Source organism: Oculina patagonica, chromosome 9 (genome assembly GCF_052425735.1).
Source record: "Oculina patagonica isolate OP01 chromosome 9, crgOcupat, whole genome shotgun sequence".
Taxonomy (NCBI): domain Eukaryota; kingdom Metazoa; phylum Cnidaria; class Anthozoa; order Scleractinia; family Oculinidae; genus Oculina; species Oculina patagonica.
The window spans coordinates 27681548-27702172 of NC_135766.1; the positions used below are offsets into that span (position 1 = coordinate 27681548).

The 20625-nt window shown below is 38.2% G+C and overlaps 2 protein-coding genes across 2 annotated transcripts; one reads left to right on the top strand and one right to left on the bottom strand.

Annotated features, from left to right (window-relative positions):
* Positions 1-426: 426 nt before the first annotated feature.
* On the top strand, positions 427-1857 carry LOC144664818 (protein mono-ADP-ribosyltransferase PARP15-like). The gene is made up of 2 exons (XM_078526041.1): positions 427-743; positions 1577-1857. Exons 1-2 carry the CDS (start codon positions 461-463, stop codon positions 1855-1857), a joined length of 564 nt encoding a protein of 187 aa, XP_078382167.1. The 5' UTR covers positions 427-460.
* A 9172-nt stretch (positions 1858-11029) lies between these two features.
* On the bottom strand, positions 11030-18758 carry LOC144665082 (uncharacterized). The gene is made up of 2 exons (XM_078526257.1): positions 12071-18758; positions 11030-11271 (listed from the first exon to the last, which is right to left on the bottom strand). Exons 1-2 carry the CDS (start codon positions 18756-18758, stop codon positions 11030-11032), a joined length of 6930 nt encoding a protein of 2309 aa, XP_078382383.1.
* Between the last annotated feature and the right edge of the window lie 1867 nt (positions 18759-20625).

Consider the following 20625-nt stretch of genomic DNA (forward strand, 5'->3'; position numbering starts at 1 on the left):
TTTTTTTTTGCCCGACCGACCGACCCACCATCACAAGAGACGAGGCGCTGGGAAACGAAACATTTTATTGGGATGGCCTAAGCCATTTTAAAATTTCTATTGGCTTAATGACTACCATCTTTTCACGAGGCACGAGGTAAAGGTTTTATATAAAAACTGCGGTGGCTCAATTTTTTCATACGTTTGCTATCGTAATCCAAAAATCTATTCGGTGGACAGACACGCGGTATATAAAAACTAACGAGTGTCTTCGTCAATTTGTCCTATTGGTTTGTAATTTCCATAGTTGTTTGTGGAAAGCATGCTCCTCCTACCAAATGGAGTGTACCTTTCCTATATATTCCTGCTTTGCTGTTTGAATGAACACAGGGCCCTTTAGCAAGTTTAACCTATCCATATCCTTTGATTCTGATTTCTCTAAGGTCATCAAGGAATTCCACTTCCTAGTAACTGGTCGCCAATGCCACCTGGCTTGAACGTACGTTCCGTGCAGCTCGCTCCAGGCTCTTCTGAGTACCAGGCTGTCATGAGTAAGTTCCATGCTACTGTCCCCGGAGTGAATATCGTGAAAATTGAAAGAATTCAGAACACTTTTCTTTACCAGTCATACATGGTAAGAAAACAGAAGCTGGATAAAGACATTGGAGGAAACAGTGAGCTACAGCTGTTTCATGGAACAGATGGGAAAAACATCAGCGACATCAACGAAACTGGATTCAACAGAAGCTACTGCGGGATTAATGGTGAGTTTATAATACACTGGCACTGATGTATGATTTTAACGTTCGCAATCGGGTGTGAATTTCAACATTCGGTTTTTTACATAGATCAATTGTGAAGGGAAGTTTAACTGATGACAACTTGCATCTGCATTGGGAAGTGCCTCTCTCTCTTCCCATGGCCAAGCGTGTAGATAGTTACCGACCAATTTTGTGCTGGGGAATACTATGCGGTCTCTCGTCAAGGGGGGGGGGGGGGTACTCCTAGTCACTGTCCTAGTCCTTTCATGTTACTGAAATGGGGATAATTCCCTGTGATATGAGACAGTTGAGTGCTTGTTCTAGGCAACTGCTTTTAGGTGCGACGCAAGTGTGTTGTAGGCAATTCTAATAGACCAATAGGTGTAGTTATTAAAAAAGTTCATAAGCCACCGAGATATACTGGAATCGTAGTTTATTGTCAAATCCTAAGGATAATGAAGGTCAGCGTAGCGCACTCGATAATTTATGAAATAGTAATTAAATTTTAACTTGAAACAAGTAGTTTTTCCCGTTTTGCAGATATTTTGTGACCCTTCAGTATAAGTAAGAAAATAAGGCTGTAGAGAATTATGATAAAAGGTCCAATGGGGTACCAAAGTTGGTTGAAAACAAGGCAATTACGCTCAACGCCAGTGACTTATCTGCCAAGAATTTTTATAACGTGCATGTCGTACGGATCAGCAAAAAAGATTTTAGGTCGCTGAGTAAAATGCTGAGTCCAAGTGTCATTAACGCAAGTTTATTCATGTACAAAGTTTTATCATAGGGAATTTATTTATATTCGTTGTAAGTTTCCTTTGGTGTTGTGTTTTTAGGAACGGCTTATGGTCGCGGTGTGTACTTTGCCAGAGATGCATCGTACTCCGCTAATGCTAAATACGCAGGAGGTGTTGCTGGGAGTCGCCACATGTACCTTGCACGAGTCCTGGTCGGTCAGTATTGTTTAGGCAATCCTAGCATGATCACGCCTCCCCCGAAAAATCCAATTATACAAACAGTATTGTACGACTCAGTAGTTGATAATCTAGCCAATCCAACCATCTTCGTCGTATTTTTCGACAGCACATGTTATCCAGAATATCTCATAACTTTTTAAAGTTTATAATTGAAGTTAGTCTACGAGACTCAACGTAATTAATGACTTGCTAACAGCAGGCTGCTGATACATTTTTTTTAAAAAATAGAACGCTTTATGTTTTTAATATTTGTTTCGACAGCGCCAACTGTACTTATCAATGTGAATTTGAATATTTTAGTTTTTGACAATAGGCGTTACTTAAAAGAGCATACATTTCTTTAGGTCCCTTAAAAGAAGGGTAATTTAGGCAACAGTTAACATCTCTGATGGTATTTATCTTACGCTTATAGGCGCTATGGCCTTCCTAAAATGCTTGAATTATTGTGTCATGGTTGTAATTCAATCCCCTTCTTTTTCGATTCTTTTGGCTCCTAAACACTCTTCTAAAACAGTTCATTGGACGGACTTCAGCGCTTTAGATACTTTCACTTTTCTCCGTGACATCAATCAATTGTCTATGATGACTGGTAAATTAACGGTCTCTTTTGACGTTGAGTATACCGTTCAGTGGTCAAATAATTCTCAGAGAGTAATCACAGCCTTCAAATTAATATCACTGACCATAAGCAATCGTTCCCTTTTGACCCTTTGTCACCAAGGGCAAATTGTTTGACCTTATTAATATCCGGGGTGGCTATGGGTTCTCCCCTTTTCCCAGTCCTTGCCAATCTTAAGAACTGGCTGCAACAGTATACGGGTTCTGTTGTTTTTTTCGACGTTTTTTTTTTTGACGATACTATTTATATATATATATGCAAATTAACATGATGCCCACGTAGATTTGGATTTCATTAACTCCAGACATCCCAGTATAACGTTCACCATGGAACAGAAGATTGAACATACGTTCTGAGAACTTAAAACCGCACTGTTGCTTATACTGAGCTTTGAGACTCTTGGCCATTTACTAGGCTCATTTCTGGCACGCGTCGAGATGCTATTGCCTTGGACTACGAGGCTACAGGCCCCTCTTCGCCTTAAGCAATTAGCAGAGCTGCAGCTTTTGCGACTTCTGTCAGAGCCCAGAAAATGCACTGTACGACAGATGGTTTTGTGCCGCCATTGACTGAAAGATAATCCATCACAAGAAAAAAACAGTATCGAAACTGGCGACGAAGCAGAGAATAATGCTAATGAGTGAAATAACAGAGAGAAACGTCCCAAGGTCACCATACTATTGCACATCAAACCACATGTCATTCTTTCCTCTGTAGGACAAGCGGTGCAAGACACTATATGGAACCATCGAACCAGTTCCTCCCAGCTAAGAATCGCGGCAGGTTATGTTGTCATCTCGCTCCATCTTGGAGCCTTGGTTTCCAATATGCAAAACCACAAGAATGCGTACAATATCCGCGCTGTCATTGTACCATCAATGAACTGTCGGATAAATCGACGTCCTTTGGAAATCTTCGCGGACTGAACATTGTGAAATAGGGAAATAGGTCAGGTCACTGAAATCGTGTTTGTCATCAGGTTTTCCAAGTTTGATGTTTCCATACTAGAAGTAGAGCACAATGATGAAAATTGCCCACACATCTTGGGTACCGATGTACATCCACGTGAAAACCTCCGTAATTCACAGCATTCATTTCGACATCTCTCGGTTCGCGACATCAGTTTGGACAGCGCACAAATTCACAAAAAACAAATTATAGCGGCGGGTTTAAAAGTGGCCATGCACTCTAGTCATGATCAGAAACTATATTTAAATAGTGATATTGTTATATTTGACTATCATGGCCTGGTTTATTATAGTAATGCTTTAATACTGGTTGATGGCAAGGGAATAAGCAAAAACGTATCTCAAAGGCACCGAGAGAGGCTTTTTACTGTGCGAATACTATTGCCGGGGTCACTGTCCAATCCGATTACACGACACGAACAATGAATTTCAACCACAGTCGTTTCAACCAGTCACCAGCGGACAGAAAGCAATGGCGCGTGACACAAAATTCCAACGACGAATGTAAATAAGATGTTTACAACCTACGTTCCTCCAAGCAGCAGTATTGACCGGCTTCATTATAGATGGACTACCTTTGCTTAAAAGACAAAAAAACCGTAATTAAAATACCTACTCCAAAGAAGAACAATCCAATGCCGATAACAGGCCGCGAACAACACCTTGAAGTAAGTCAGGTTTGTCATCAGGTTTTCCTAGTTTCATATTTCCATACTTAGAGAAGTAGAGTACAATGATGAAAATTGCCCACACATCTTGGGTACCGATATACAACCACGTGAAACCTCCGTAATCAATGTTCAGCATCCATTTCGACATCTCTCGGTTCGCGACATCAGCTTGGACAGCGCACCTAATCACCAACAACTAAATGATAGCGGCGGATTAAAAAGTGACCACTCAAGTCAGGAACTATATTTAAATTATGATGTTGTTATATTTAACTGAAAAACTGTCCGTTTGTTGTTCTATCATGGTTTATTTTGGTATTGCTAAATACTGGTTGACGGCAAGGGAAGTGAAAACTTATCTCAAAGGTACCGAGAGAGTATTTTTACAGTGCGGCCTACTATTACCAGGGTTACTTCAACTAAACTGACCAATCAGATTACACGTCACGAACAATGAATTCCAACTAGAGTCTTTTCAACCAATCACCAGCGAATGTTTACTCACTCACTCACTCACTCACTCACTCATCTTCGTTGTACCCAGTGGCACATAAGGCCTCTACTTGCTCCCGCCAAGCCGCTCTGTCCTGGGCTGATCTTACGACGCTCTTCCACCCAATGCCAGCATTCTTTATCTCTTTCTGTAACGTTCTCTTTTCTTTTTCAGCATTCTTCATCTCTTTCTTTAACGTTCTCCGCCATGTTATTCTTGGTCGCGATCGCCCCCTTAGTTCTTCGTCCCTTTGGAGTTCATGTTTGGGCTATTCTTGCATATGCTGTAGGATCCATTTGTAACACAAGTCCAAGCCATTTCCATCTTCTTCGCCAAAGAATGGTGCCTATTGTTTCTTGCACTTTGGCTTGTAGGAGTCTGGCGTCGGAGATTTTATTGGGCCAGAACGCTAGCGTGATCAGTTCTCCTTAGAGAGGTGGTATGAAGGGTTGCCTGATATTATCCTACTCAGTCATTCTCCAGCACTTTGATCCAAATGGTAGCACCGATAGAACATTTATATAGCCTAAGTTTGGTCTTACGGCTGTAGCTGCTAGATTTCGAGATGTTGGCATATGCAGCTCTTGCTTTTCCTAGTCTTCCTAGGCGCGACACAATGTCCCCTTCTGTCCCACCGTGCAGGTTTAAATAAATGTTTACAACCTCATATTCCTCTAAGCAGCAGCATTGACCGGCTTATCAGATGGATTACCTCTGTTAAAAAGACCAAAGAATATACTGTAATTAAAATGACTTACCTACTCCAAAGTAGAACAAACCAATTCCAATGTCCGCTGCGAATAACATTTTGAAGTAGGTAAGGTCATTGAAGACAGGTTTGTCATCAGGTTTTCCAAGTTTGATGTTCCCATACTTGGAGACGTAAAGCGCAATGATAAAAATTGCCCATACATCTTGGGTACCGATGTACATCCACGTGAAAACCTCCGTAATCCACAGCATCCATTTCGACATCTCTCGGTTCACGACAACAGCTTGGACAGCGCACCAAATCACAGAGAACCAAATTATAGCAGCAGATTAATAAGTAACCACTTAAGTCAGGAACTATATTTAAATAGTGATGTTGTTATACTTGTACTAGTTTCATGTTCCCATACTTGGAGAAGTGGAGCATAGTGATGAAAATTGTCCAAACATCTTTGCTGCCAAGGTACATCCACGTAAAAAACCTCTGTAACGCACAGCGTCCATTTCGACATCTCTCTGTTCGCGACATCAGCTTGGACAGCGCACTAACTTGAATCACATAAAGCCAAATTATAGCGGCGGATAAAACCGGGTTGAATCGTTTTTTACCCTTACAATAGTCCCCATTTCTAGATGTCTTCCAATGTACAGAGCTCAAACTTAAAAATTTAAATTCACTCTCACATCGTAATTGACGATAACAGTTGGTGCTGCCAAAATATGTATTCAAAACTTAAAAGCGTTGTCTTTTTCTTAAAATTTATTTAGCTGATAACCCAGTGGCCGACTATTAGGCAAACTTGCAATATGATTGGCTACGCAAGCGCGGTCTAATTTTCGTTATAGCATAACCCAGCTGCCGTCTATTGGTAATCGCGCAATCTGATTGGCTACACAGGTTCTTTCTATTGATCGGAAGATAGCTCTCGGAGCGCGCGCTTGGTTTTCCCTTAATTTTATCAATCAAAACCTTCAATAAATCAATTCTAGCGATATTCTGAGTTTAATAGATCGGTCAGTGGGTTATGCTAAAACAATTAGACGGCTAGCTCTCGGTTTATATCGACTGTGATAGTTGGCTCGGGGCGAACTATCAGCCGATAGAAACCTCGAGCTCCCCGTTCAATTGTTAAATAGACCGCCCTGTTAGCACGCAGAAGTAAAATTGTAGAAATCACAAGCAAAAGCTATAAATAAACCACTTTCACTGAATTTTTTGATAAATAAATGTAGATCGGCCTCTGCATGTCTTAGCAATCTGCCAGCTCGCACTCGTTTGTATCGGTTTTTGATAGTTGGCTCGGGGCTTAATTTTGTAGCAAATGAGTTTAAAAGCAAATTTGTGGATTCAACAGTATCTATAATAGAGAGATTTTCACTTGATATCGAAAGCTAGTAATTTGCTTTTACTTTGGTTTTGCATTACTACACTCATTGATTGGCTCAAAAATCGCGCGCCACTTTCTCAGCCAATTAGAAGTGAAACCAAAACCAATTGTGAGTTTACTCGCGAACGTTTTCGTGCGCTTCGTGTCGACAATATGTAATTACGTATACTCCGTGTTTTGATTGGTTTACTGATTTGTAAGTGTCCCTTGTGATTGGTCAGAGTAATTACTTTGATTTTGGTTTTACGACACTTAACTGCTCTACAACACTTCTAGTTTAAAATAGCTTACAAAACAGGCATTATGTAGGCACCAATCGTTCTTGTTAGTTTGTTCGTTTGTATACACTAAATTGAAGAAACGTTGATCGAGTAAAAAGCAAAAACCATTAACGATAAGGCCGAATGCTATTCTGGGTAGACTACATTGGTAAGCTTAGTAATGTTCCTTTTATAAATAATCAGGATATTTTCTTTCTTTGAGAGCCTTAAGGGGACGATTTACGCAACCTATGACGTCAATAGGACAGATTAAAGAGCACAGTTTTGATTTTTCAGGGTTGTTTTAAAACTTGTTTCTTGTCTCCAAGTTTCACGTGTTTGCACAGTCGCTTTAAGGGAAAACACAGCAACCTTTCTATTCTAGTTTAGCATGAACTTGTCAATCATTACAGTTAGCTCTTCATATTAAGTTTTAACTACCTGTTTTAACCACGCAAGTTTGTAAACCAAGAGTGAATGTTCTGCGAAGTAGTTTAGGAGATATTTACTACTTCTTCATTATTAGTCAGGTAATTAGATCCAAAGGGTCAATTATTTAAACGAAGCCTATAACTTAGACGTGGTTTAAGGCTAAATCTAGGTTTAGACGAGAACTTCGAAAACCATAGCCTGTGGACGCAGACGTTTTTTTTTTGCTGTTATTTTTCGGCAGAGACAAGAAATACGTCTGGAAATACGTCTGCGTTCGCAGGCTACGGAAACCACGGCTAAATTGCATTACTTGAACGGGAGTAGCCGAATGATTGGCCGTTTTCACACTAGAGACGGACAAATTGTCTAGACGGGACAAATCATCTTTGTGTGAAAAAGGGACTGACGCGATTTTGGACGTACAAGTCGTGTGAATTTGGCCGTCGATTTGGCCGTCTAGAAGACGATTTCTCGAGGACGACTTGGTAGTCTAGACGGACTAAAAGCCGTCTTAAATTCACACTAGACGAACAAATCGTCAAACGACTTCTAGTGTGAAAACGGCCATTGTGATGATCATGTTACTTGAGACGACGCCTTACAGTACAAGTAAAGCTATTGTTGAGACATCATGCATGCGAGCTACTCCCAAAACTTATATCTTGCTGTTATTTTCCTTTCATAAAAGGGTTCCCCTGCATACATGTAGTTTAGAGCTGTGCGAAAATATTTTTAAGAAAAGTTACGTTTTTTTACGGGGAAACAAGTGAAACAAAACGGTTGAAAGACATTTAAACCTACACGTAAAGGAGCAGATCTATCTTGCTGTTTCTTGTTTAATAATTCATGGTTAAAGTTCATCTAAATCAGGGCTAAACGCTGCTTTAAATATTAGAATCGTAGACTAAATCTCAGTTAAGACTACGGCTTTCTTAACCGCTGTATAAGGGACGGACCATTATTTTCCTGGAGGGGAGAGGGGGATGAAAAATTTTCCTCAACAAACTTAAGCTTTTTTCTTTAATTTATGCACCTCTGCAACCAATTTTTTTCATTTAAATGCAAACTATTTTTTATACATATCGAGATTGCAAGCAATTTATTTTGTCTTTTTAGGCCCTGTTTTTTTCCCCAATATTTTTCATAACCCCTCCCCCTCCTCTCACCTCCAGGTAAATGTTGGTCCATCCCTAAACTTCGTTTAAATCAAGTTTAGTTCACTGTCACTTCAGGTTCCACCGAACAAACGGTTTGTCTGTTTTCTTCTCGGGTACAAAGCTCAGTTCATCTCTTAATGTGTGTTTGTAAGCAAACTCTTGTATGCGATGCCGGTTATTTTTAGCCCTAGGCGTTTATATATATATACGAGTTTGTCAGGGGTTTGGGATGGACTTATATCTGGTTTTGGAGTAACTTTTAACCGGGTAGGCATATATGCAAATGAGCAGACAAAATACGAGTTTGTATGGATCTGAAATTCAATGGAAAAGTCACTTTTCCTCCGAAAGTTGTAAAAAACGCGAATAAAGTGTAAAACCTTCATATTGTGTGTTTCTGTGTTTTAAACACTTCTGAAAGACTACTAGAGGTTGTTTTTCGCGTTTTCGGAGAGTTTTTCTCGATCAATTAACTGTGCAGTATGGACCTTTGCATAAATCAGTGGCGGATCTAGGGACGGGCTCCGTGGGCCGGGCCCCCACTTATTTTTAGGCCAAATTGAGATCCGTAAGGCCGAGAAAAGTTATTTTCGAGAGCGCACCCCCCTTATTCGAGGGTCAGGATGAACTCCCCCGCCCCCTTACTTGGCTGAAGGTCGACAAGGTCTGGATCTGCCCCTGTAAATGGCTTCAGTATTTGAATAACAAGCTTATACAAGCCTTGCATTCAAGTAAAAAAGTCGTTTAGCTTGAAACACAAACACGAGCCTTTGGATGTACAAAGTATTGTTATTACTAGACTACATTATTCGTGAGTCAGTGTCTTTTGATACAATATTGTCTCTCGTCATTTGTTTCTGTTATTTTGTGTAATTTGTGTGCGGTACCATAGGAGAAGCTAATTTAAATTTTATAATAGTAACAACCTGTAACATCTGTCAATCAATCTAACTACGTGAAAACACATTATAAATATGGCGGTAATTAATACAAGTCAGGTATATTACATTTTATGCAAACCTTAACTCGAAAATGACGCATAAGAATATTAACATTAAAATAAACCGCCCTGGCATTAAATATATAAAAATTGTTTATATTACCGTACCCAAATTCGCAAGTAGCCAATCAGAAGCGCGATCTACCGTCCTGATATCCTACGATATCAAGTCACTGACCTGATATGCCACCATATCACGGTCACTTTGGAGTAAAGTAGTGCTACTGTACGATGAATTGAAAAGATAAAAAAAAAAAAAAAGTAATTTAAATTTAGCGGTGTTTAGCGGTCGTAAAAAAAGAAAAACTTTCCCGTCAAAACTAAACTTGAGCGCGCTCGCCAATTGCGCGATGTTTGCCGACGAGTATTAAGACATTCGGACTGAAACTCAGAGTTTCAAAGGTAAGTGCAGAATGCAATATGGCAAATCAATTGACAGAATAATAATAATTTCGCTTGAGAATAAGTCAAATGAGATTACTTTTCAGTTTGAAACGCTGTTTTTATGTTAACTTGCGTCATTTTATTTCCTCCCAACCTGATGTATGCAGGATGACGAATGTTGGTGGAAGAACACACTGTCCACAAATGGGTCGTCTGAGGAATAGTTGCTGACTATTTTTGGAGGCTCTCTCCTTCGTAGAGGCCTCTTTTGTTTCGTACGGGCTGGGAAATGGGGAGAGGTGAAAAGTAAGCGTGTGGAGCCTGGGGAGAATGGCAACAAAAGCCCCCCTATTTTTTCATTTTTCGTGTTTTTTGCCTTCCCCACTGAAGGAGCCTCTACGGATGAGAGAGTTTTGGAGGGGTAGTTGTTTTTGTTTTGTTTTTGTTTTTTGTGGGGGGGGGGGGGGGGGGAGAGGGGGTTATGTTTCAATCGTGATCAGACTAAATCCGTTTCAGCCTAGCTAGTAAAATGATCTATGTCAAAGTGGACCATACACTAGTTTACAAATAATCTTAGGAGGGTGTGTATTTCCATTTTAGACTCAAAACTAACTTACGACAAAACACATTTCAACAGAAAAATATTTATATTTCTAACTTCTCATGTTTAACAAACCTTGTTGATTACAAAAGAACTGCAAAGCACAATATGCAGTAGTTCTTGGACTGAGTAACCCAGACCTCAGTTAAATCAGCAATGGCAATAATTTGGTCACTTGGGTCTATTCTGATATCGATATTGTTAACTGTACATGCATTTAATTTACATTGTATATGTACAACTACAAGTTTATAAACGTCGTCTTAAAGGTGACTATGGCAACATTTTTTGAGTAACATCTTTGGTGTTTTTATAAGTCCTTGAAGGGTCACTTTACATGAACATAGTTGCACATGCATATCCAGAGTACCATCTGTAGTGTCTCTAGAATTGTTTTAAAGCAGACCATGGGCTTTTAGTTTAAATACATGTATCTTTTGGAATGAGTAGTCCAGACCTCAGTTAAATCAGCAACTGGCAGTAACTTGGTCACTTAAGGGTCTGTTCTGATGTCCATATTGTTAACTGTATATGCATGTACATTGTATATGTACAACTAGATGTTTATAAACATTGGTGACTATGGCAAAATTTTATGAGTAACATCTTTGGTGTTTTTATAAGCCCTTTAAGGACCTTGAAGGGTCACATAATCATAGATGCACATATATATCCTGAGTACCATCTGTAGTGTCTCTAGAATTGTTTTGAAGCAGACCATGGGCTTTTGATTGCACGTGCATGCATCTTTCTCAGTGACATATTTAGACCAGCTGGAATTCAGTTTAGTGCAATTGTAGACTCCTATGACTCCCATGAGCAAAACTTTTTCAGGCGTCTTCAGTGAGATATTTGGAGCACCATCTAGTACTGTTGGAAATGAGTTGATCTTGTGCATATCATAAAGTATCCTAAGATCGATTATATGGAATATCTTCATATGAAACATGTAGTACATTTAAGAAAAATGTCCATTGCTGTTCTTCAGTATCTTTAAACAAGTAGAAAGTATTAAGGATCGCATCTGCTGTACTTTTTAAAAGATGTCTTGAATGTACACTACGTCCTTTGAAATTAATTTTTTCTGGAAACCATCATCATTCTGTCTACTTTCAAACAGCAGTCTGCAATGACATGCAGAAACAAAAATATTAACTTAACCACATTATATCAAGTCAACATTAAAAAAACAAATTTCACCTTCTAACACTTAAGATGAAAGTAAATACAACTTACATTTAACTGTGACAGCCTTCGGGGAGGGACAACAGGTAGTGACTTGTGTCACTACCTGACTACTGTACCTCACTCTTTTAAGAGTGAGGTAAAACATTTTACTCGACAACAACATAACAACAACAACAACAGCAACAACTATATTTCTCCTTCGGTCTTATGGGTCCTGATGATCCTTATTATCCTTATGGTCCTTATGGGTCCTTATGGGTCCTTATGAGGGTGGTAAAAAGACAAAAAAATAACTTAAGGCAGAAAAATCTAAACAAAAGGTCACAAAAACAAATTGAGCGATGCCTAACAACCTCATCATCCCTGTATCCTGAGAAAATAACAAACTGCAATGGAAAATCATTTGTTTTAAAGCTAACTGCTTATAGGCTAAGACAAACAAAAATGGGTTTATGGTCACTATAATATGACTCTAATGTACCAGAACTTTGAACTTGTTGTGGAATATTTGTATATATGTGGTCTATCTGAGTTTTGTAATCTGTTGTGTACTGTTTTACCAGCTGACTGTAACCCTTCTGCTCGATCATATATCTCACAAGTGCTTTTTGTTCAGAAGAGGGTTCCATTAAATTGACATTAAAGTCACCCAGAATTATGACTGGAGTCTGTGGCTCAGTAAGAATAGTCTGATGTAAGTGTTCTAACGCTTCGATTAATTTGGAATGTACAACTTTAGATTTTGAGCGATAGATACCAACAACATGTACTTGACAAACAGGGAACTTTATAATGGCAACAGTCATTTCTGTATTGTTGTAGTTCCATCTAAAGGGATTGCAGGCACACTCTATATCATTTCTGACATACACAGCAGTTCCGTATGTTGTTCTAGTGTTACTCTTTGGGTCATGGTCATTTCGGTAGAGGCGAAAATTATCCATGTTATATGCTTCATCATTGTCTCTTGAGCATAGAGCTGATTCAACAAAAATATTCAAATGAGCTGCTCGAACACTATAATCACAGACTACATCTTCAATATGGAGATGCAAAGATCTTACATTCTGGAACAAAATCTTCAAGTTACTTTTATTTGATATTTCATAAAGAAAAGGGATGCATGGTTTTAAAGATGCTTTCGACCTTAGTCTATTCATTTCATCTGAAACTTTTTTGCTCACTGCAATTTTTTTCTCATTCAAATTTAAGACATGCAAACCTGAAATATTTCTAAGTCTGCTGAGACCAACGTAATGCATGTGCTCTCTTGTTGAAGCTGGCAAATCAACAACCGCTTCGTTAAGCGTATCACCTTGACAACGATGTATCGTTTTTGCTGCTGCTGGTCGTAAAGGAAATTGTCTACGAAGAACTTGAACTTGATTTCGTTTGTAAATTCGAAACTGTCTTGTGATTTCTAAGATTGGTGTCCAAGTGCTCTGTATTTGTACATTATATAAATGTGCATATTCTCTTCGGAAATGACGGCCAATGTGAGGATCCCGAAACAACACCCATATAATACTTGGTCTGATCGAATCAGGTACTCTGTAGTCTATTTTTTCAATGGTACATTCAGCTCCATTGGTCATGTCATCGAGAACCGAAATATTTGTTGTTAGGTCATACTTCCCTGCAACATGAACAGAACAGACAGGATATAATCCCATGGTTTTGGTTGGATCATTTGGGATTTTTTGTTTCATTTTTTCCTTAAGTTCATCAGACAAATCTCCAATTATAACATCAATTGCAGAGATGTGAGCTTTTGGGTTTTTCGAATTATTGAATATTTCAATGTTATGATTGTCCACTGCTTTGTTAGTACTAAATAAGTGAGTGACGTTCACAGGATAATCACTACTATCTGTTGGCTTTACTTTTAAAATCCTTCTTTTTAGGACCTCTACGTCTTGCTCTGTGTGTTTCCCTTCTCTCAATCGATTTAAAAGCTCTGCAAATTCTTTGTCATCTTTTTGTCTCATGATTTCCGATAGTTCAAACATCTTAAAATGTTCTTGCCAAATATTTGTGGCTAATGCACTATAGGAATCTGTTGAATTCTCAAAAATCCATTTATCAAATACTGGCTTCAACTGAAACAGGTCACCAACAGTTACCAAATTCACTCCTCCAAATAGTTTTTCTGTACCCATGATCTGTTGCAAGCGTAAATTCAGAAATGTAAACATGCCACTGCCTACCATACTAATCTCGTCAATAAAAATAACTTCAAGTCTTCTTAACTGTGCTCTAATAGTGTTAAGTCTGTCTCTATCAAGTGTACAATACTGAAAACCTCGGTTGGCAGATATCTTAAAGGCAGAGTGGAGAGTGTTGCCGCTAATATTAAATGCCGCTTTCCCAGTCGGAGCTACTTTAAGTACTCTGACTTCATCGGGATTTTCACCTGGTACACTATTCAAGTATCTGATCAAGGCTTCATACAGAGCATTAGTAACCGTAGTCTTTCCAACGCCAGCTCCACCACTTAAAAACAGTCTTAGTGCCTCATCGCTAGTTTTTATGGAATGCAAGACATGATAGAAAAATTCCATTTGTTTAATGTTAAGTGAACGAACAAGTTTTCTGAAATCATCATCAGTCATGCGTTTAAGCACAAGGTCTTCAGCGTCATTTGTTCTTGGAAAAATACCAATATCATCCATTAAATCATATTGATTGTGTTGTTTATTTGTGCCTGGATCAAAGCATCCAAAGAATGCACTTGGTTTTGCCCCTTTTTCTCGATCCTGTTTGTCAATGTGTTGTGTATTGGGCGCAACATCTGGAAATTCTTCAAGTTCATCATCGTCATTATTCTCTAAAGCATTGTCAAGCACTTCTGTGTGACATTCATATCGTTTTCTGTTCTGGGCTATGGTGTTCTTAAATTGCTCATATCGTTCTTGGTAAGTTTTACAGTTTTCGATAAGATCTTTGCTTTCATTTCTCCAACAAGTGTATAACATCAACTGCTCTCTGCTGTAATTCTCAGGGTCCTTGTTTTTGTTAAATCGTACTGAACGAATAATTTTTGGCTTGCGTCTTTTGACAAGTTTAAATCCACCTTTTAGTTCAAATTCAATACACATTTCTTTTCCATCGTCACTGAAATCGTCATCAACATTATCATCAAAATCATTTTCAGGTAGACAATCATCAGAAGTAGAAGTTTCAATTTGACTCCTATGTTCTATTTGGCTTTTATTTTGCTTTTTACAATTGTACCACGCCGCAAAATCAGCTAGACATAATTCTTCCATTTGTTTTGGTCGTCTTTGATATCTTTTGATCAAGTTATCAGATTCAATATCTTCGGAATTATCTGGTAGTTCTTGAAGCTTATCCATTGTTTTCAGTAGGAACGTTCTTTCCTCTGGGTTAGATGTGTTAATAAACTGAAATTCACGAGATGACCTTCTTAAAGGCAGTTGTAAAACCAAATACACTGCTTCTTGCGCACTAATCTCAACAGCATTGAGAAATTTGTTTCCAATATGTCTGACTTTGTTCATGATATCTTTATTACCAGAGCTTGCTTCTTCAGATGCTCTTCTCAGTAACTTGCTCATTCCTCTTTGTCCTTTAGTAATATATGACAAAATATATACAGCACAAGCGTAAGGATCTAAGATGTACTGAATGTCCATATTAGCTTGCCAAGCTTTCAACAAGTTAGAATTGTAGTTATTAATTCTTATTTCAGATGGAGATCTTTTCAGCAAAAGTGTGTCACGCTTTAGTGAATATCTTAGAGCCATGATATATTCTTCTTCTGTAAAACCAAGTTTCTGAAGAAATTCTTCAAAATTCATTTCCTCATCGTATTTTAAGTTATCTAATAATTCGCTTATTTTTTCATAATTTTTCTTTTCTGAGCACTTCTCATTCTCGTCATAAAGGGGTTCTAAAATCATCGTTCTTGGCATTGGTGGTAATGGAAAATTAAATCTGCAAATCTTATGACCCTGTTTTTTGCAAGTTTTTGAGTGCCGATGTCTCTGCAAATTAACCAGATCACCCAGTTCATTTGAATCGACCTTACATGCAACATAACTATCAACAAATTTAACAATATCGTCATTTGTATTTTCTCCATATTGAGGAGCATTTTTCACCCAGAACAAAGAATGTATGTGTGGAGAACCACGTTGCTGGAATTCAACTCTATAGAAAAAATCAACTACTTCACCAATAGGCTTCAGTTGACTTTTTATAATGTCACGTAAAAATAATTGGACCATGTGTTCAAAGTTTCTCGCACATGTGACAGGATCACTTTTAATCAGGTCTGATTTCTTTTGCCAAGTCATATCTTGGATTTCATTGTCAGTATAATCTCTTTTATCGACAAGCCGTCCTAATATTTTTAGCAAATGAGTCCACCTTGTCTCTGCTGCTGAAAATGAACAGAACCACGTAGGTTTGCCAAGCTGACGGATCATTGCAAACAAGTCTCTTTTGCATCTCTCGAAGTACGGAGGTGACGCCCTAAGATTTCTAAAGACTCTGAAGCCTTCATCAAGATGTATCAATTTTTCCAAAGATCCTGCTGATTTCAAATCACCTGCTGTATATTTTTTACCCTTTTTTTTGCACTTCCGAAGAGAGAGTGATGCACTCCCTTGAATTTGCTTGACTTGCAACTTCTTTAGCTTATAGAAAATGTTTGGTACACTTTGTGCAACCCTTCTGTCTTGACTTCGTAGCTCCCATTTGCAGATTGTACTATAATGCACAGGAACTAATCTGTCATTATTATCTGCTCTACGTTTTCCACAATATATAGTTGGAAATGACAGAAATTCAGAATCTCTATCAATAAACAGTCCTAATGGTCTGTTTCCTTCAGCAGGTGCAAAGCTCATTATGTTATCCCCATGTTCATTCATGTCTGGTTCTTGAAGCAAAGTATCCATAACTCCTGATGGACGTTCTCTTTCTTCAGACCAGTCATCATCACTATCACTGTCGTCATTGCAATCATTTTTGTTCACAAATGCATTTTCTTCATCCTGGTTCTTATCTGAATGATACATCTCTTCAACCGTATTTGAGGTTTCGCTGTTTGGCTTTTCAAGAAATTCTGACCCCTCCTCGTTAGTTTCATTCAATGTTTTCAGCCAACCATCGGAAACTTGTATACCTTCATTCTGAAATAATTGACTGGTCTGAACTAAATATTTTGCAGCTTCTAAAACTTTGCTAGGTCTGATATTTTGAAATTGATAGTGATGTTTGTACCTGAGACGTCTCTTTAGTTTAATTGGAATAGTCTGTGATTCGTTTACTGGTCTTGGTAAAACATTAACTGTAGAGTTGACATTGGCTGGTACATTAACAACATTACCATGAATGCTCAACTGACCACCACTAGGTAATTCCCTTATCTGCATAAATGGTATCCGTGGTGATACAAGTCTTTCTTCAAGAACAGTCAGATTTAATACTTTCGGTTTATCGGGAAAGGTCATTTTGTTAGCTTTGGCACAACTTGGTAATTTGCCTTCTTTTAGGTTAGAATGACACGTAGAACAAATCCATTCAATATCATTTAAACTTTTAACTCCAGTTAGTGACATTTTAAGGATGTTTTGTGGACACACTTTATAAACATTTGGATTACATTTTGTCACAGATGATCTGTACCATAACTGGTCACAGCAAGTGCAGATATATTCTGGGCCACATTTGATATCCTTATGAAAAGTTTCAATTCGTTTAGTCATTGTTTGGTCGAGCGAACATTGACATTTTTGTTTCTTACTTTCCTGCACAAATTTATCAGTTCTTTTTCGTTTACAAGTCTCTTGTTGCAATTCTTTGTTGCCTGAATCCTTTGTTCGTTTTCTATTTTGACCAGGGTCTTTGCACTTGTTTTCGGTGTTTATTTCAACGTCTTGACTATCTCTGACATTTTGGAGGCGAGCTTTGTATTTTGTGTAGTTTAGTTGCGCTTTTTCTGGGTATGTTTGCTTATACTTATTAAAACCTCGTCTTTGGCATTCTTTCACTTTCTCTGGATTATTCTCCCGTCGTTGTCTTATTTTATTAATGTCCATTTCTTTGACTTTCTCTGGATTTGCCTCTTTATATTTAATAAAACCTCTTCTTTGGCAGTCCTTAACTTTTTCTGGATTATTTTCTCTTCGTTTTGTTATTGATTTTACACCCATTCCTTTGACTTTCTCTGGATTTGCTTCTTTATATTTTAGGAAACCTTTTCTTTGGCACTCTTTAACTTTCTCTAAACTATTTTGACGTCGTTTTGTTATTGTTTTTTTGTCCTTCTGTTTGACTTTCTCTGGATTTGCTTCTTTATATTTAAGAAAACGCCGTCTTTGGCATTCTCTAACTTTCTCTAGATTACTTTCTCGTCCTCTTGTTTTTGTTTTCTTGGCTCTTTGTTTGACTTTCTCTGGACTTGCTTGTTCATAACTTGTGAAAGCTTCAAGGTTTTCTCTCCTTTTTTGTTGTTTCTGCTTATTCTCTCTTTCTCTGAATTGCCTATCAGCCCGTTTCTTTTGCATATATTGCCTAATATACGTTCTACGTTTTTCCGCTTTATCATTTATAGGAGGAGTATCAGAATACTTTTGAAGTATTGGACTGTCTATTTGTGTAATATAAGCTTGAGTTTTATCATTAAATAAGGTTCTCTCTTCAGTTTCTACAACTGGTAATTTACTTGGAGTAGCCATTTGACTCTGCTGTCCGTGAAATAAGTTGCATTCTTCATTCTCCATGGGAGCAGTTGAAACATAATGAACTTCATCCAAGTGTCCTATATAAATTGTTGCCCCGGGTCTTTCATGTGTATCGGCAGGATGTATAACATTACTCTCCGCAAAGTTTTCAGCACTTTCCGCGATATAAATTGTACAGTTTAATGCATTAGCTACAGCCTGTATAACGAGATTATCACACCAAGTTCCCTGTCTAGACATGTTATTTAAATACTCCAACCAAGAATATTCAACATTGCTTTCAATAAAATGTTCAGGGTGATTTCTAAGATGCTCAATACCTACTGCTCGCACCTGTAAATGATAAGCTGCAGTACCATATAACTGATGTGAAACAGCTCTGAAAAAACAATCTCCAGCACCACCAACATCCAGGGGTCTTAATCCCAGCTGAGATAATCTGAATGCTAGCACCATCATGGAAGTACTATGAACAGTTTTAACTGTTTTTGACGTGTCCGTAGAAAAGAAAGGTCCAGGATTCGTTTCAACATCGTTAGCTAATCTAATTACCATTGGAAGGTAAAAGCGATACAACCACATTTGAGTGAACCAAAACCTGACATAATAATTCATTTGCCATAAACGTGCTTGTCTCTGTAATGCAGGCAAGTATATCGCCTCCACATAAAACACAAACAACAAAGTCGACCAAAACTGCCCTTTTACACAACGGGATATTTCTCTGGCTTTCAGAAAAGTATAGTGCAAACCCACGGCCACTCTATACTGCATGAGTGAAATCATGGTAAGATATTCACGTTACCTATCAACTGCTTCCAAATAACAAGATCAAGATATGAGCTTTAAGTTGAACTGAAATATGTCTTACCTTTAATTTGTTACAAATTCTCACGCAAGTCACGTCTTTCTCCAAACTGGACAGTTTTCTCAACAGTAAAACTTCAAATACTATTTAGGTCCAACAATTACCACTCAAATACTTCGGTTAGCAAGCTTTTGCCCGGCCAAAACAAACGCTCACGTACACGAAGCTTCAATTTAGTGTGGGCGCTTGCTAACGCGTAGTGCGTATTGTAAGTAAGTGAGCTTAGATGCAGATAAGCAGTGTTCAGCATAAACGTGAACACTGCAACACTCGTTAATGTTTCTTGTACACGAACTAATCAGCAGATCAGTCGAGCTGTCCTACCTCCTTCCACTTTCCAAAATGGCGGATCGTAAGAAATGTAGCAAACAACTAAATCACGTGACAACCTACATCCGGGGAAAAAGATTCCCGTAATTGAAACGTCACACAAGCGGGCGATTAGTTGTCATTCTAAGAGGTCTAAGAGCACAATTTTTTAGTAAAGAAAGTTTTCAATCATTTAAACCCGTTGTTTTTTATGTCAACTTTCGCTAACTTGGTTTTATAAAAGACTATTGAAGCAGCAAACGTGATATTTGTGCTTTTCGTGCAGAGGTTTGTAACATGAAACCTTTGTTTTTCTCTTAGACTGCTATAAGTCTAATTAAATTAACGCCACGGATTCTACAAGAATCATACCGCATTGTCCCCTTCAGCATTTAGAAAAAGACCTAAAAAATTACAAATTTTCAGAACAGTGCACGAGCAGAGCACAAACAATGAATCAGAAAGCATAAAATGTTGAAATTGCGACTTTCCCCCCGAAATTGTCGCTAAAAATTGCGGCTTTTTCCCCGAAGTTGTCGGTAAAGCATTTCGTGCACCAGATCATGCTCTCGCCACGGTCTGGTGAACACGTCACACGCTCACTCAAGCATGAAGCCGAGAAGCACGTAGTGTGAAGATTTCTTTCAAGAAATGTCGGAACCGTCACGAAAGCATGTTCAAACACTAAAGCAGCAGAGGTTTTACAAAATAAAACGGAGGTTAGTTCAACCGATGGAGAACAAATCAAAGGAAAGGAAGTGACGGATGTAACATGATATTGTTGTTTTTCTCGCGGATCGCTGTGATGCCTTTTAAGTCTAATTAAATTAACGCCACGGATTCTACAGGAATTCAACCGCATTGAAAAGCACACCACGTTAGGCTTTAATACAAAATTTCTAAACACGTCCCTGTTATTTTAATTTTCGATAGCTTGAATTTCAGTTTGATATTGAAACAGCAAACGAGATACTTTTGTTTTTGTCAAAAACATGTAACATACTTTTGTTTTTGTCGAAAACGGATGTAACATGATGATATGGTAACGTGATTTATTTTCTGCAAACAAGGCGACATTGATTATAACACAGATATTATCAATTAATTATGAGATGCTAGATCACCTTTTCTAAGAAAACAGCGTTG

Bases quoted from the DNA above. Each gene is read 5' to 3' on its own strand.
- LOC144664818 (XM_078526041.1), top strand. From the start codon at position 461: ATGCCACCTGGCTTGAACGTACGTTCCGTGCAGCTCGCTCCAGGCTCT. The intron at 744-1,576 runs GTGAGTTTATAA...TTGTGTTTTTAG, and splicing joins AAGCTACTGCGGGATTAATG to GAACGGCTTATGGTCGCGGT.
- LOC144665082 (XM_078526257.1), bottom strand. From the start codon at position 18,758: ATGGTGCTAGCATTCAGATTATCTCAGCTGGGATTAAGACCCCTGGAT. The intron at 11,272-12,070 runs GTACATTAGAGT...CATTTCCAACAG, and splicing joins ACAACAAGTTCAAAGTTCTG to TACTAGATGGTGCTCCAAAT.